Below are 17,745 nucleotides of genomic sequence, written 5' to 3'. Positions count from 1 at the left end.
TATGAGAGATACACTGTTCAATCCTTACAAATCCTCAGTTCACAGTTAACAGGACAAATACCATATCCTTCATCAAGACAGATGAAAGAGAGAGAACGGTCAATAGATAGACAGATGCCCACTATTGATTGGTCATGATTCTGTAAATATAGACTAAAAGTCATTTATAGAACTATTAAGATGAATTCTGTGACTAAAATAAACTCTAAACTAAACTACATTATATTATTACTAGAGGCCCGGTGCACAAAATTCCTGCACTCGGCGTCGGGGAGTGGGGGTGTCCCTCAGCCCGGCCTGTGCCCTCTCGCAGTCCAGGAATCCTCAGGGGATGTCTGACTGCCAGCTTAGGCCTACTCCCCGTGAAGAGCAGACCTAAGCTGGCAGTCAGACATCCTTAGCGCTCCTCAGAGGCGGGAGAGGCTCCCGCCACCGCCGCTGTGCTCGCCAGCCGTGAGCCTGGCTTCTGGCTGAGCGCCGCTCCCCCTGTGGGAGTGCACTGACCACCAGGAGCAGCTTCTGTGTTGAGCGTCTGCTCCCTGGTGGTCAGTGCGCATCATAGCGACCGGTCGTTCCACCATTGAGCTGAAACTGGCTCTCCGACATCCCCCAAGGGGTCCTGGATTGTGAGAGAGCTCAGGCCAGGCCGAGGGACCCCACCGGTGCACAATCGGGGCTGGGGAGGGATGCAGGTGGTTGGCCAGCTGAGGAGGGACTGTGGGAGGGCTCCAGGGTGTGTCCAGCCTGTTTTGTTCAGTCCTGATCGGCTGGACCCCAGCAGCAAGTTAACCTACTGGTCAGAGCATCTGCCCCCTGGTGGTCAGTGCACAACATAGCAAGTGGTTGAGCAGCCTTAGCATATCATTACTGGATGACCAGACAATTAGCATATTAGGCTTTTATTATATAGGATGATGGATAGTAATCATAAATCTGTTTTATATTTGAAAAACCAGCACTCAGCTTTTTTTTTTCTCAGAGCCAATTCCCGGACCCCACCCCCAAGAGGCAAACATTCTTTCTTTATGAGAGTAGAAAACAAGGAAATCAGATGGAGATACATGTTGTGGGCAGTGGCTGCCCCCTAAATATCCCTGCAATGCAATTTTGTGCCTCAGGAAAATAGTTAAAGTACCATGTCATGAGTTTTCACAACTATAACTTGTTGAAATTTCAAATTCTGAGACCAGAAATGTTAAGGATTTACTATATCAATCCATCAATGTTTTATACACATGCAATTTATATTCATTCATTCATTCATTCATTCACTCATTCATTCAACAGGTATCTTTCTGAGCACTTCCTGAGGGATTATAGACAGGTCTAAATTCAAATTCATGGGCCTGTGGGGTCCCAGTTACTCCCATTCTTCCTTCTTACTAGAATTGGACTTAACATTAGAAAATGCAGAAATAGATTATGAAAATTGAGATGTACAAAAAGTGATTACAAAGACATGCCAGTGATGAACATCGTTCAATGAAGATGGTTTTACATCAGAACAGTCTAGCAATTCCTCCGGCATGGCCGTGCCGTGAGAATTTCACAAGGCCGGTCTGCCACACTTGGAGAGAGAAAAAGAGATAACAATGTGGCCATTTGGAAACTCTTTTGTCAGGAAGAGTGTAAGCACACTGCATTTTTTTATTTTTATTATTATTTTTTTTTAAACTTTATTGATTTTTTACAGAGAGGAATAGAGAGTTAGAAACATCCACGAGAGAGAAAGATGGATCAGCTGCCTCCTGCACACCCCCCACTGGGGATGTTGCCCACAACCAAGGCACATGCCCTTGACCGGAATTGAACCTGGGACCCTTCAGTCCACAGGCCGACGCTCTATCCACTGGGCCAAACCGGTTAGGGCCACACTGCATTTTTTTTAAAAAAAATGTGTTTTTATTGACTTCAGAGAGAGAAAGGGAAAGGAAGAGTTAGAAACATCAATGATGAGAACCATAGATGGGCTGCCTCCCCCACACCCACTACTGGGGATTGAGCCTGCAACCTGGGCATGTGCCATGACCGGGAATCAAACTGTGACCTCCTAGTTCAGTGGTCGGCAAACTGCGGCTCGCGAGCCACATGCGGCTCTTTGGCCCCTTGAGTGTGGCTCTTCCACAAAATACAGACTTCTGTGCATGGGCCACGAAGTTTCAATCGCACTGTATGTGCACGCCCGTACATGGTATTTTGTGGAAGAGCCACACTCAAGGGGCCAAAGAGCTGCATGTGGCTCGAGAGCCGCAGTTTGCCGACCACTGTACCTAGTTCATGGGTCGATGCTCAACCACTGAGTCAGGCTGGCCAGCTGGCTGTAAGCACACTGTACTATTAAAAATTCCAAAACATCAGATTTACTGTTTTAATGGATTAACATTCAGGATAATTTTTTTATTGCTGATGCTATTACAGATGTCCCCCATTTCCATTTCCCTCCCCCATCCTTTGCCCACTTCCACCCAGCCTCTGCTACCCCCTCCCCCTCCCCCAATCTTTACCACTCTGTTGTCTATGTCCCTGAGTTATGCATATTTGTTCTCAGGATCATTTTAAAATAGTATTTGTAGCTACGTTCTGTTAAAACGCAGTAGGTAAGAGCTTAACAAAACTATAGCATTTGGTGGTTGTGTGCCCTTGGGCAAGTCACGTAACCTCTCTAAGCCTCAGTTTCTTCAGCTGTGAGATGGAAATAATAAATACCCATTTCTAATGCTGCTTTGAAGATGAAATGACGACAAATCTTTTAACAGCTTAGTACAACACCACCACGTGGTAGGAGCTCAGTCAAGGGTACCCATTATTATTATTAACAGTCCATTGTGTTTTGTGAACTGGGTAACATACAGGTGGAAGAAATTAAAAAGATGAAAATTGGTGATCCGCTTGACAGAGCTACTGATCACGGGCCCCAGAATCATAAAGCGCATCTGGAAAAGCTTCTTCAATACTGTGAAGCAGGCGTGAAAGAGGGGGCCACCCTGGTGTACGGGGGCAGACAAGTTCCAAGGCCAGGTAAGATCACCTCCGAAGTTCACAGAGATGGCAGCAGCTTTTATAGCAACACCAGCTTGCCTCAAAAGTCAGAAGAATTAATTTGTAGCTCCTGCTTGGCCACTTATAAGCTGTGGCACCTTGGACAACACAGGTTTTCTGAACCTCCCGTGTAAAATGGGATCACATCCTGCTATATGAGGCTATGAAAATCCACTCATGAAATAGATGTGATGGGCCCTTAGCTGTACAGTAAGCAAGGGTAGTGGGCATCTGTGTTGCTCAAGAGCTGCTGATCTTTCTTCCTGACACTGTGAGATGTCACCTTAGCCAGCAGAGCCTGGGAACGAGTCATTCCTCTTGTCTGAAGCAGTGCTTGTTACTGAAACACACGAATGGCTCACTGTTATGACACCCAAAAGGAGAAAAAGACAAACAACTGCAAAAACTCGTTTTTTACTCCTGTAGGTAGATTGTGTGCCAGCATCCTACTCTGAAAATTGGCAATTAAAAGGGAAAAAATTCAACATTTATCATGTGTTTCCTGTATGAACTGAATTTCTGGATAACTGAGTAGGTGATAAAGGAGACTTTTTTATTTTTGCAAAAGGATCCCTGCTAAGTAATCTAGAAAAATATAATAGAATAAAATAATTTACCATCCTGGCTGGTGTATTTCAGTGATTAGAGCATCCTCCCCTCCTCCCCCAACCCCCCCCCCCCCCCGCCCCCCGTCCCCTTATTTACTCCTGCACTGAAGGGTCGCAGGTTCAATTCCCAATCAAGGGCACATACCTGGGTTGCAGGTTCAATCCCTGGCCCCAGTTGGGGTGAGTGCAGGAGGCAACCAATTGATGTGTCTCTCACATCAATGTTTCTCTCTCTCTCTCTCTCATTCCCTCTCTCTTTCCCTTTCTTTCTCCCTCCCTTCCAGTCTCTCTACAAATCAATGGAAAAAATATTCTCAGTGAGGATTAACTAAAATCAATCAATCAATCACCAATCTGCACTCCCTAATTGAATGAAATAATTGATTCAGGCAATGATCATCAGAGAGGCTAAAGTTATTAGGTAAAAGGTTAATGGGGACCTGAGCATTTGTAAGATACCAAAGTATCACCCCCAAGCTCGCCTGCCAGCAGAAGGAGAAAAGCACAGCTTTGTAATGGAGGGGTCAGGTTGTCACCACTTAGAACCACTGGTCAATCTTAGCAGCGGGGAGAGCAGGGCGACTGGATACGCTGTGTCTCCTATAAGATGCAATGGGCAACACCACCTGTAAAATATTCTTGCCCAAAACATTTAACCTGAACCTGACCATGCCTGTAGGTCCAATTTTCCATTTACGAGAAATACAGGGGCTGGAAGAACAAATTAAATACCATCCCAAGGAAGCAATGACAAATCTAAAATGCAAGGTATTCTATAGAACGAGTGACTTGGTCTGTTTAACACATCAATGGCATGAAAAATAAGAGGCAGGGATAAAGGGGAAACATTCTAGATTAAAGGACACAAGAGCTCTAATAACCTAATACAATGTGCAGAACTTATTTAAATCCTGAATTCAACAGGTCAACTGTAACAAGATCTTTCCAGACAATCAGAAACTGAAGTGTAAATTATGAATAAGGAATTAGCATAAACTTGTTAGGTATGATAATGTATTGTGCAGTATGCAAGAAAATGTCCTTATTTTTTTAGATTTGTACTGAAATACTTGGAGGTCAAAGTTGTAATCTCTGGAATATCCTCTAAGATATTTCAGCAAGTAAAAAGTGAATCAAATACAGCAAATATAAATAACTAATTATTTTACTATTCATGATACTATATTGCCTATTTGTACATATGTTTGAAATGTTTGTAATAAAGGCATTATAAATATAAGAACCTAGGAATGCTAATGCCAAATAGGAAAATGAAAGTTTTCTTGGTTTTACTGACCCAGAGGGAAGAAAAAGGTGTGTAATGTAATTAAATAAGAACTGTTCATTGAAGATTAACCTATAATTGACGTTCTTTCCCTCTGTTTTTCAAATAGGCTTTTTTATGGAACCGACTGTGTTCACAGATGTGGAAGACCACATGTACCTGGCCAAAGAGGAATCCTTTGGGCCTATTATGGTCATTTCTAAATTCCAAAATGGGTATGTTCTCTGGGCACAATTTAACGAGTTTTGACTACATACGTTGTGGGATTTTTATTATTATTATTCTGCCATTGAGCTATATACAGAGCATAAAAATCAATGAACATGTAATTCTCTACTATAAGAATAGTTGACTTAAATATTGAGAAGAGAGTGCTAACTAATGATTGAAATATACTTTTGCTTCCTAAATTAATGCTGACATGGGACTTTAGCTGACTAAATTTTCATTTTTGTACAGTTGACACTTGAAATGTCTCTGGAACAAGGTAAATAACTGAGAATAACAGAACCAGTTTCCACATTTACATTCCTAGGGAAGGCAGCATCTGTGAAATCTGATTTTTGTCCAAAAAGGACTGCTGCCCTCCTAGGGGATTATGCCCGCAAAAGCCTAATACTTAGCTTCTTATAGAAATAGCCACAATCACCATGTAATCAAATGTAAATGATATCCTGATGTGTTCGAGCACATGAAATTTTCCAAAGTGTTCAGCATATCAGAGAAGGCTGTACAGTAACTGAGCTCATATAAGAATGTTTAGTACCACAGACTCATGATATACGCCACAAAATTCTTCTGAATTCTAACTTTAGATTTCCTTCAACCCATGATAAGGTGGAAAGAAGCAGAATATAAAGTTCAGACGAACTTCTTGGTCTTTAATAGACATTGTAAAAGGCTTTGGGGGGACACTAAGCTATAGTGAGTAAACTTTGACAAACTGATTCAAGGATGCCATTACCTTCCTTTCGTTATAAGTTCCCCCACAGATAGGCCTTGTGTTAAACATGCAGATAGAAGAAGCCATGTTTTGGGGACATAGGCCTAGATAAGTCGCAGTTCTTGTCCTCAAGGAGCTTACCATCTAATGGGAGACAGACCAGGATATGAGCAATTAATCACAGAAGGCCAAGGGCAGGATTGTACAGTGGGCAGCATCTGTCCTGTGGCCCCACACCTGTCTACCTCTGTCGGCTTGGGCCAGTTATTTAATCAGTCTGTGCCTCAGTTTCTTTACTTGCAAAATTGGGCTATTAATAGTATCTAACTTTTGGGGTCGTTCTAAAGATTAAATAAGTGAAGTGTTTGCTATTGGTGTGTTGCCACTGTTATGCTTGTTATTATTCTAGACCAGCGGTTTTCAACCTGTGGGTCGTGACCCCTTTGGGGGTCGAACGACCCTTTCACAGGGGTCGCCTAAGACCATCGGAAAACACATATATAATTACATATTGTTTTTGTAATTAATCACTATGCTTTAATTATGTTCAATTTGTAACAATGAAAATACATCCTGCATATCAGATATTTACATTACAATTCATAACAGTAGCAAAATTGCAGTTATGAAGTAGCAACGAAAATAATTTTATGGTTGGGGGTCACCACAACATGAGGAACTGTATTAAAGGGTCATGGCATTAGGAAGGTTGAGAACCACTGTTCTAGACATAAGCAAGACATACTATAAAATTATGTCATCTCAACTGTCCACACAAGCAATGGAATAAAGCCTTAGTCCAGTTTATAGATATGTGGGTCCTTACCATGTGCAGTGCATGAAGGAGTGTGAGAGAGTTAGCGGAGTCTCAGTGCACGCCAAGTTAGGTTCCAAATCTCTCCTGTGAGTTTAAACTTCCATGTAGTCAAGATGACCGTTGAAAATACCTTCAGCAGGCTCCACATTCAAGCCTTTGCTGTCTCTTAACAAAGCCAGCACAACTAATTTTCCCTCCAGTTTTGGAACAGATTCTGTTTCTTTGCCGGAGCACCAGATGAAATACTTGGCTTGCGTCTACTAACCATATTGTAGAGAATTGTGCCTTCCTAAGCATTAGGATGACACTCAGAAAGGTGAGATACGCCGTGGCAGGCATGTCGGAAGTGAGTACATACTGAGACAAATGGCCGGGAAATCAGGAGATCGATGTAAGGGATTATTTTACTCTCCTTTTGTTGAATTAACACAGTAACTGAATTCCCTCTCATTTGCTGATGCAACATCACGGTGTAAAGAGGAACAAGATGTTATTCCTGCCCTCTGGGAGCTCCCAGTCAGGTTAGGAGGTGAACCATAAGTACACGAAGAGCTCATGCAAAATCCTGAGTTGGAGGAACATGTGTTCCCTGGAGAGAGAGAGAAAGAGAGACAGAGAGGGAGAGGGATCCAACTTGCAACCTTCCGATATATGGGATGATGCTCCAACTAACTGGCCAGGGCATTATAGCCGATTTTTATTGAGCATTTACTAAGTTCCAGGCACTGTTAGCTCATTTAATCCTCACAACAACAAGACAGGTGCTATTATTATTATTATTTCCATTTTCACAAGAATAAACGAAAGCATGGGAAGAAGAAGTCACTTGTCCAGGGTCCCCCAGGCAGTCTGGATGCAGAGCCCTCCCATTGAGTTCCTACCATCTAGGCCTCGATGTTGGCAAGGGTGGGCGCTGGGGGGCTTCAGGGTGAGACACTGAATGAGCCTGGAGCTGCGTGTGTAAAACCTGAAGTGATGGAGGGAAGTAGGGGTCACTCTGAGAACATATCTAGAAGTGGGACTCCAGGGAGAGGAGAGGGAATGAAGAGGCATAAAGGAGAACCAATGAAGAAAGTTGAAAAGATGTCTTTAGCCTGGCTGGCGTGGTTCACTAGCATTGACCTATGAACCAGGAGGTCATGGTTCAATTCCCAGTCAGGCACATGCCTGGGTTGTGGGCTCGATCCCCAGTGTGGGGTGTACAGGAGGCAGCCTATCAATGCTTCTCTTTCATTATTGATGTTTCTATCTCTCTCTCCCTCCCTCTCCCGTCCTCTCTGAAATCAATTATATATATAATTTTTTTTTTTTAAAGAAAAGATGATTTCAGATCAGATTTTAAATGGTGCCGTATAACATGTATGAAACTGTTAATACTGGAGTTGTAATATTTCATTGGGTTTTCTTTTGGTATAAACCTGGACAGTTTCATTTATAAAAATGTAAGCAGGTAAGCAATCATGTGTTCCTGTTTCTAGCACGGAGGGGGAAATGTTAGAACACAAATGGGAGTGCTGTGCCCTACACTTAATGAAGTTTTATGTCTTCCTAAAAACATCTCGTAGGGACATCGATGGAGTGTTGCTGCGAGCAAATAATACAGAGTACGGTTTGGCCTCGGGGGTTTTCACAAGAGACATAAACAAAGCGATGTACATTAGTGAGAAACTTGAAGCGGGGACCGTGTTTATTAACACGTACAACAAGACGGACGTGGCAGCCCCCTTCGGCGGAGTTAAACAATCTGGCTTTGGAAAAGACTTAGGTACGCTGTACTCTTCTCCTGTGCGTTCCTGTGTTTCCACATCCAGTCTGCTTTGTGCTTCATGCCACACCCACATTCTGTGCGTTTTGTGGTGGTTGTTAATCCTCACCTGAGGATACGTTTCCATTGATGTTTAGAGAGAATGAAAGGAAGGGGGAGAGACAGAGGGAGGGAAAACATCAATGTGAGAGAGACACTGGGGTTGGGGATTGAGCATGCAGCCAGCATACTAGTACATGCCCTTGACCAGAATTGAATCCGGGACCCTTCAACCAAACCGGCTAGGGCCCCACGTACTGTTTCAAAGGGCATTCTGGCTTTACAGGGCCCTAAGTTGTTTGTTTGTTTTATTAATCCTCACCCAAGGATATTTTTCCCATTAATTTTTTAGAGAGTGGCAGGGAGGGCGAGGGGCACCAATGTGAGAGAGACACACCCATTGGTTATCTCCCACATGCACCCCTCCTTGGCTGGGGCTTGAGCCTGCAACCGAGGTACGTGTCCTTGACCAGAATCAAACCCAGGACCCTTCAGTCGGCAGGCCAATGCTCTAGCCACTGAGCCAAACCAGCTAGGGCCGTGGTCGGCAAACTGCGGCTCTCGAGCCACATGCGGCTCTTTGGCCCCTTGAGTGTGGCTCTTCCTAAGCCTTAGGAGTACCTTAATTAAGTTAATAACAATGTACCTACCTATATAGTTTAAGTTTAAAAAATTTGGCTCTCAAAAGAAATTTCAGTCATTGTCCTGTTGATATTTGGCTCTGTTGACTAATGAGTTTGACGACCACTGAGCTAGAGCAACTACGAATGTTTGAAAATATTAAACATTCTTTTGAACATATAAAAAAGTACACAAATAGTGTGGGAAAGTGTTTCCTTTTAAAAGAAGAGTAACAATGAAAGGAAAAAGAACCTCTGACAATATCTTTTAACTAAGATAGGTTCATTTTTGTTTTTTTGTTTTTTACTTGACCTTCAGCATGAATTTGGTTTAGTGTTCATGGGAACCAAGACAGGAAAAATGGATACAGGGCAATAACCAGCTATCTCCCAGAATAAATCCTGTCTCTGAGTTGCTTGGCAAGCTTTCAGGGTCAACACTGCAACCGGCAGGGTTTTCTGGGGGTCTGGGAACTTGGATTTGGAGTTTGTAGAAAGCCCAAAATGTAACTCATTATGGGCAGTGACACATTTAAGTAGCAGCTTACTTTGACACTAAACCAGGCCCTGTTCTAACTGCTTTACCTGCATGACCACAAGCAATCTCACAATAGCTCTGGGAGACAGGTACCATTTATTATCTTTATTTAATGGATGAGGAAAATAGGGGCTCAGAGAGGTTGGGTAACTTGCTCAAAGTCACACAGCCAGCCAATGGCAGAGAATTCAAAGCCAAGCAATCTGGCTATGGAGCCCATGTTCTTCCTCCCCACAGTCAGTCTAGCATGTTATTTCAAAAACTGAAATATTTGTGATTTACTGAAATTATAGTCCACTAATATAAGTTTGGTTAATTTGGGGCATCTTTACACTTTTCTCTTGACAACTTTGGGCAATGTGTTTGCAGCAATAAACGTAGCTCTCATTTTAAATGCCATTGAGGTAGAAAGTCTTCTTTCTTTTTTCCTTCATGTTATTAATCCAGCTTTCATCCCTGCATCCAAAACACAGTGGGCGATTGTCTTAGAGAAAATGCTATTTTAAAGCAAGGAAACTGTGTCCACTTGACTTTGGATAGAGTATAATGGCCCAGCTTCAGGTCTCTGTTTTATGATAAAACAGCAGAATTTGCCTAATGGTTTCTTCTTCTCCCAATTTTAAACTCCCTTGGCCTGGTGGTTCCCAGTGGCACATTGGATTAGAATCACCAGGGAGCTTTAAAAAATACAAAGATGCTGATATATTGCTCTGGGGTGTGACCTGGATCAGGAGTTTTAAAAGCTCCCCGGGGTGATTCTAATGTAAGGTTACAACCCTTGTTTTAGCTCAGCTGTCAGAATCACACACTCATTAGCTTCGCCTGTGGCACTCATGCCCTTTAACTGCTAGAAGTTGATGATTGTCTAGCTCAGAGTAGGAACAGAGAGCAAGAACTATTTGTTTTTGCCTGGATATGGCTTTCTCTGTTCCCAAGATGCTACATAAATAAGGAAAACTGCATTTTCCTTGTCTTTAAAATATGATTCGTACTGAAGACTGTAGGCAATCGTAACATAATGGCAAGTATTGGTGGATCCAAACGTATGTAAACATAGAAAAGATACAGTAAAAATATGGTTATAAGAGATAAAAATCAGTGCACCTGTACAGGGCGCCCACCATGAATGGAGCTTGCAGGACTGGCAGTTGCTCTGGGTGACTCAGTGAGTGAGTGATGAGTGATTTTAGGGCCTAAGGCAGTGATGGCGAACCTTTTGAGCCCGGCGTGTCAGCATTTTGAAAAACCCTAACTTAACTCTGGTGCCGTGTCACATATAGACATTTTTTGATATTTGCAACCATAGTAAAACAAAGACTTATATTTTTGATATTTATTTTATATATTTAAATGCCATTTAACAAAGAAAAATCAACCAAAAAAATGAGTTCGCGTGTCATAGGTTCGCCATCACTGGCCTAAGGCATCACTGTGCACCACTGTAGACTTTACAAACACTGTACACCTAGGCTACACTAAATGCATAAAACAACACAAGATTAAAGCAAGCACGAGAAAAAAGAATGAGGTCAAGAGACACAGTATGTGCTAAGTGAAATAAGTGAGTCAGAGAAAGACAAATACCATATGATTTACTTATACGTGGAATCTAAAGACAGTGTACATGGACAAACAACAGACACAGGCTCATAGCCCTCGCCGGTTTGGCTCAGTGAATAGAGCGTCGGCCTGCGAACTGAAAGGTCCCGGGTTCAATTCCGGTCAAGGGCACATGCCAGGGTTGTGGGCTCGATCCCCAGTGGGGGACTTGCAGGAGGCAGCCGATCCATGATTCTCTCTCATCATGGATGTTTCTATCTCTCCTTCTTTCTTCCTCTCTGAAATCAATAAAAAAAATATTTTTTAAAAAAACACCCACAAATGTGTAAAAAAAAAAAGAAAAGGAAACAGGCTCATAGATACAGAGACCAGACTGATGGCTGTCAGAGTGGGGGAGGGGGAGGCGAGGGACTAGGTGAAAAAGGTGAAGGGATCGAGAAGTACAGATTGGTAGTTACAAAATAGTCATGGGCATGTAAAGTACAAAAAACGGAATATATATAATAATAAAAGTGTAATATGCAAATACACCCAAGGGCTGTACAGCAGAATGACTGTCCAGACAATCACACTATGACACGCACTGGTGCCAAGCCAGCCAAGGCGGGTGTGATGTGATTGCTCAGGGGCCCTCACCATCACCCCACAATCACCCCACAGAAGGAGGCCCATGCTACCTGGCCAGCGGTGCTGCGGCGGGGCCTCCCTCTGCAGGGCGATCGATGGGCAGGGGGTACTTCAAGAGGGTCCAGGCTGGGCTGAGGGACCCCCCCTCTCCCCAGTGCATGAATTTCGTGCACTGAGCTCCTAGTAGTCAATAATATTGCCATAACTATGTACAGTGCCAGGTGGGTACTGGAAATATTGGGAGAGGGAACACTTTGTAAAGTGTATGATTGTCTAATACTATGCTGTACATCTGAAACTAATACAAAATATTAAACGTAAACTGTAATTGAAAAAAATTTTTAATTAAAAAAAAACTTTTTTTAAAGAGAGAGAGAGACAGTAAACTCAATGATGGGACCTAGACCATTTTTAATTGAATGAGAAGCTGTAGTTTCACAGAATCATCAGGTGATAAACATGAATTTTAATGTTTGAGAAAGACTGGTCTGGGCCACGTTCTATTTGCTCAGTGACCTAGACATCCACACCTGTGTCCAAAAGTCTGGTGACATCACAGCCACCTATGAACACTGTCCACCAACAGTTTTTCTCTTTCCTAGGTGAGGAAGCGCTAAACGAATACCTCAAAACGAAGACGGTGACCCTGGAATATTAGAGCGATGCCACGACCAGGAAACCCTTGGCAGACAGCACCACTCCTCCATTCCCGACGTGCAGAAGAGGGCTGGGTGTGCCGAGGAAGGTGGTGTCAGCCACGAGCCAAAGAGTCACACGTGACCCATGAGACCCTCAGGTCACATGTCTAAGCATTACACCTGTGCCTGAGCTATATACCTTCTATATCTTATTTTTTCATATTTTGAAATAAGATATATTTTTGTGCCTTTGATGTTCTATTTTTCAATCCCCTGTGATGGGTGATCAACCCACAAACAGTTCTTGAGTACCTACTGGGTACAAGGTACCATATTATGTCCTAAGGAGTATACAGAATTTAATGACCTGACCTCTGACCCCAAAGAGTTTAAATTCTAGTCAATAGCTTTTAATTTTTCAGGGGTGGAGAACACTCAACCTGTCAGTAGCTTTTAAAGTAAATTTTACGATATGATATATAGGTGTGGGCAAAAGTAGGTTTACAGTTGTAATACAAATAAATAATACAATCATTAATAAATAACACAACTAGAATAACTGTTTCGCATAGTCACAACTGTAAACCTACTTTTACCCACCACTATTGTGTAAAGTACATAGCTTTTGGAGACTGATCTTGGTCCATATCATACCATCTTACTAGCTATGTGACTTTGGGAAACTTATGCAACTTCTCTGAGCCTCAACTTTCTTATCTGTGAAATGGGTATAGTAATGCCTCCCTCAGGAGCTTTTTGACGGGGATTCAATGCAATACGATAAGTAAAGCACCTCACACTGTGCTTTGTCATGGTAAACACTCAATAAAAGTTAACTGTTTCCACCATCACTATTTAATCAATATGTTGAGATATATTAAGTAGATGGATTAATTCATTTGCCTACAACCCTTTTCAGTAATCACTGGTTCCTGTACTCTTTCTCTCATCCATGGCCCGACACGGTGCCCGATTCAGCAGCACTGGAAAATGCCACAGGTGAAAAATTACGATGGCCCAGCGAAAGGGGGTGCTTTCCTTCCTGCAGCTCACCCATCCTCCAGAGGACATCTTGTTTTCCATTTTCTATTTACTGGTTATGCTGCTCGCTGGCTGTGTGATCTTGGGCAAGTTAGTTACCTATCTCACTCAGAGCCTAGGTTTGGAATCTATAAAATAGGTAAAGTCCCTGTCTCAGGGGTGTTGGAGGGATCCAATGGCATCATCCACATAATACACTTAACAAGGTGTTTGGACCATAGCCTGTGCTCAAGAAGCGGGAATTATTACAACTCACATATGATTCATAGAATTCATTGCCTGTTGTCAGACAAAAATAAATAGGTAGGTAAACGATCACCATTCTTGTATGACTCGAAGATGGTCAGAGCAATTCACTTCTATTATTCCTCCTTTTAAAGTAAACTTTCGGCAATCTCGTTGGCTTTGAAGAAGCCCTTAGGGTAGTGATGGCGAACCTTTTGAGCTCGGCGTGTCAGCATTTTGAAAAACCCTAATTTAACTCTGGTGCCGTGTCACATATAGACATTTTTTTATATTTGCAACCATAGTAAAACAAAGACTTATATTTTTGATATTTATTTTATATATTTAAATGCCATTTAACAAAGAAAAATCAACCAAAAAAAATGAGTTCACGTGTCATAGGTTCGCCATCACTGCCTTAGGGAATGGTTGTTACTATGAAAACTCTGGCAGCCTACAATCAGGGGGCTGTAGGAAATCAATAATCAGTAAGAAATAATAATAAAATCAAAGATGGAAAGCACTCAAAAGGAAGACTATCAGGTGATCCTGGCATGGCCAACAGAGCGAATCTTGTCTAAAAGCACTTGCTATTATATGGTGGCTCATTTACCATCCAAGCTTGGCACAACTGAAGTTCTCAGTTGGAATGAATGTTCTCAGGGTTCATATTTGCATAAATGACAAAGACCTTATTATAAAGGAACCACTTTTAAATGCAGTGTTTGAACTGCTTTCATATGATTTAAAATATCATGTTACCAAATATTTTCATGATAGATGAGATGGCAAACAAAAACGTGCCCGTTCTTCTAGGCTATTTTTACCTTCTAATGTGACTCTCAGTAGCAGTGCTTTTAATCTTCCTGGGGCCATAAACTTCCTTGGGAATTTGATAAACATGGAACTGCTCTGTTTTACGTCTACTTCCCAAGTTCACTGCACACACATAATTCTGCAAATGTCCTCACAGGATTCCAGACCTCCTGAAGCCCATGCTTGGGCCTCAGATTAAAAACTTCTTTTTTCACAGCAAGTTCTAAAGTTCTTACCGGCTGAATCTGTTGATCAGAATCAAAGGCTCCATGGAATTCATAAAATTAGCAGTGACTATGAGTTGGAACCTAACGATCCACAGACTCCTGGGTGACTTAATTAACACACCGAGTAATTAAATTATCACTGTTCCTTCAGATCACTGATTCTTTTGCTAAAGGATAAAGCTGAGATCTGTTTGTCACGGAACTGGGGAGGTGTAGACACTTTAAGCAGTTGTACATTCCTTCTAATTCCCTTTCCCCAGGCCCTTGCTAAAGCCACTCTCAAACAGCCTCCCTGGTCTTCCTACCCCCAACTTGGCCGAAGTGTCTCTCCTCTATGCTCCCACTTGTCTGGAACACAGTACTTACCACTTGTTGCTAAAATTATTTGCCTTCCTAACCAGATATGAACACCCCCTCCTCACTCCAGGATTGGCATTCTGTCAGTAAGAATAACAACAGCCTGGCCGGCGTGGCTCAGTGGTTGAGTGTCAACCTATGAACCAGGAGGTCAAGGTTTGATTCCCCATCAGGGCGCATGCCCAGGTTGTAGACTTAATCCTCAGGAGGCAGCCGAACAATGATTCCCTCTCGTTATTGACGTTTCTATCTCTCCCTCTCCCTCCTTCTCTGAAATCAATAAAAATATTTTTTAAAATAATAATAATAATAATAATAATAAAACAGCTATCATCTATTGCTGGCCTCCTGTGAGCTAGGCCAATATTAAGCACTTTTTAAATGTTATCTTACTTAATCTTCAAAATATGTGAAAAAGTGAATAAATTGAGGTGCTCTTCTTACTAACTCTACCACTACCAAGCGATCATCTTCTTTTATCTAACTTATTGCTGAGTTAGATAAAATTAGTCTTCCTGATTCCTCCCCATATGGTTTTGTTCAGAGCATAAGTCAGATGGTGTCACACCTTTGTTTAAAACTTCCAATGGCCTCCATTTTGCTTAGAATGAAGCCCTGTGTGCTTTCATGGCTTATGACGTCCTGGCCACCTCTGACCTCATCTCCTAACTACTTCCCTCTCATTCTGTCTAGCCACCCTGGTTGCCTTGATGTTCCTCAAACACACCAGGAACACTCCTGCCTCAGGGCCTTTGCGCTTACTGCTCCCTCTCCCCAGTTGTGTGCTGGTAAATATTTAACAAATGGCTCTCTAGGGGGGAGAATTCGTAGTATTTGCTGATTTCTGTGTATAAATGCTCTCATCAAGGCTGATTTCAAGCCATCAATTCGACTTCACTGAACACAAGTTTGGGAAGAGGTGCATGTAATCAGATCAAATGCAAGCCAGCGCCAGCAGGCCACTGCCTCTTCCTGAAACTCTCTCCCCACACACCACCTCCTGGCTGGCTGCCTTATTTTCTTTAGGTCTCTCCTCAAATATCACGTCAGTTGAGATACATTCCCTGACTACTGTCTCTAGCACCTATGTACCTACATTCATACCTCACCAGCCCTGTCATTCTTTATTCTCCTCATCCTGTGTTATTTTCATAACATTTATCATAACCTGAATTATATTTATCACCAATCTCCCCCGATTAGAATGTAAGCTTCATGAACAGGTGCTTCTTTTGTTCAATGCTGCATCTCTAGTGCCTACTATGTAGGAGAAGCTCAATGAATATTTGCTTTCAAATGAAAGAGGTTAAGTAACCTGCCCAAATCACATAGCTATTAAGTGGCAGAGCAGGCACTTAAGCAATGAAGCTGGTGGTCTTAACCAAGCTGATGTAGCTTTTATTGCCAATGCCTAAATCAGGGCCTGGGTAGTGAAGGGTAGGCCCATTCAACGTCCTACTGAAAAACTAACCCAGCCGGTGTGGCTCAGTGGTTGAGCATCAATCAACCAACGAACCAGAAAGTCACAGTTCAATTCCCGGTCAGGGCATGTGCCCAGGTTGCCGGCTCATTCCCCAGTAGGAGACAGCCGATCAATGATTCTCTCTCATCATTGATGTTTCTATTTCTCTCTTCCTCCCTATTCCTCTCTGAAATCAATAAAAATATATTTAAGAAAATAAACTAGCCCTAGTTGGTTTGGCTTAGTGGATAGAGCGTCGGCCTATGTGGACTGAATGGTCCTGGGTTCGATTCTGGTCAAGGGCATATGCCTGGATTGCATGCTCGATCCCCAGTAGGGGACATGCAAAAAGCAGCCTATCAATGATTCTCTCTCATCATTGATGTTTCTATCTCTCTCTCCCTCTCCCTTCCTCTCTGAAATCAATAAAAATATATTTAAAATAAAAAACTAAACTAAAAAACTAAGCAGAATGGACATTATCTGCAAGAGCTTTTGTGGAGATAGGTAGAGACAGGGTGAGGAACCAAATTTGGTTCCCCCATACCACCCCTCCAAGAAAATAATAGCTATTGAGGGAAACCTGGACCAGAATATCATCAGCCATGAGACATTATGGATAGGGTGGATTATTATTACTATTTTGCAAATAATACCCAAGTGGATTTTTAAATAATTAAGAAATACTGAATTATGTAAAAATATGTAAAACAGGAAGGTAAGACTCACCATAAACTCTCCACACAGAAATAACCGGGTATCACTTGAGATTTTCCAGACTTTTTCTAGGCATATACTGTTTTACAGTATCAATATAATAAGTGTACATGACTTTGTTGCCTGCTTTTTCAATTAACCATCTGTAAGCATCTTTCTATGCCAATAAATGTTCCTCTGCATGTTTAGTGGCTTTATCTTACTAATTTGTAAGAGCCTTGTTTATACTAATGCTCTCTATTGTTGAATATTTAGGTTTGCTTTTTGCTATTTTAAACATCACAATAACTCTTATATAGAAATTTGTGAACAAAGCCATACTTATTTAATTGGATATATTCCTAGGAGTGGAATTCCTGAGTCAAAGGATGTAGGAATCTTTAATTTTACCAAGTTTCCCCAGTTTCTGCTCCCATTATGT

General features: G+C 42.1%; 1 protein-coding gene across 1 annotated transcript in view; it reads left to right on the top strand.

Moving 5' to 3' along the window:
* The window catches only part of ALDH1L2 (aldehyde dehydrogenase 1 family member L2), a 48,656-nt gene extending 35,329 nt beyond the window's left edge, over nucleotides 1–13,327 (top strand). The window contains exons 20-23 of the mRNA XM_070407958.1: nucleotides 2,853–3,018; nucleotides 5,042–5,147; nucleotides 8,258–8,457; nucleotides 12,444–13,327. Of these exons, the coding sequence (XP_070264059.1) occupies nucleotides 2,853–3,018; nucleotides 5,042–5,147; nucleotides 8,258–8,457; nucleotides 12,444–12,499 (528 nt within the window). The 3' untranslated portion in view covers nucleotides 12,500–13,327. The remainder of the gene's footprint in view (nucleotides 1–2,852; nucleotides 3,019–5,041; nucleotides 5,148–8,257; nucleotides 8,458–12,443) is intronic.
* The last annotated feature ends 4,418 nt before the right edge of the window (nucleotides 13,328–17,745 follow it).

This window comes from Myotis yumanensis, unplaced genomic scaffold, assembly GCF_028538775.1.
Source record: "Myotis yumanensis isolate MYYU_CA2020_CCGP unplaced genomic scaffold, mMyoYum1.0.hap1 SCAF_3, whole genome shotgun sequence".
Taxonomy (NCBI): domain Eukaryota; kingdom Metazoa; phylum Chordata; class Mammalia; order Chiroptera; family Vespertilionidae; genus Myotis; species Myotis yumanensis.
Note: the sequence above shows the minus strand (reverse complement) of the source record. Positions and strands in the feature narration are given on the sequence as shown.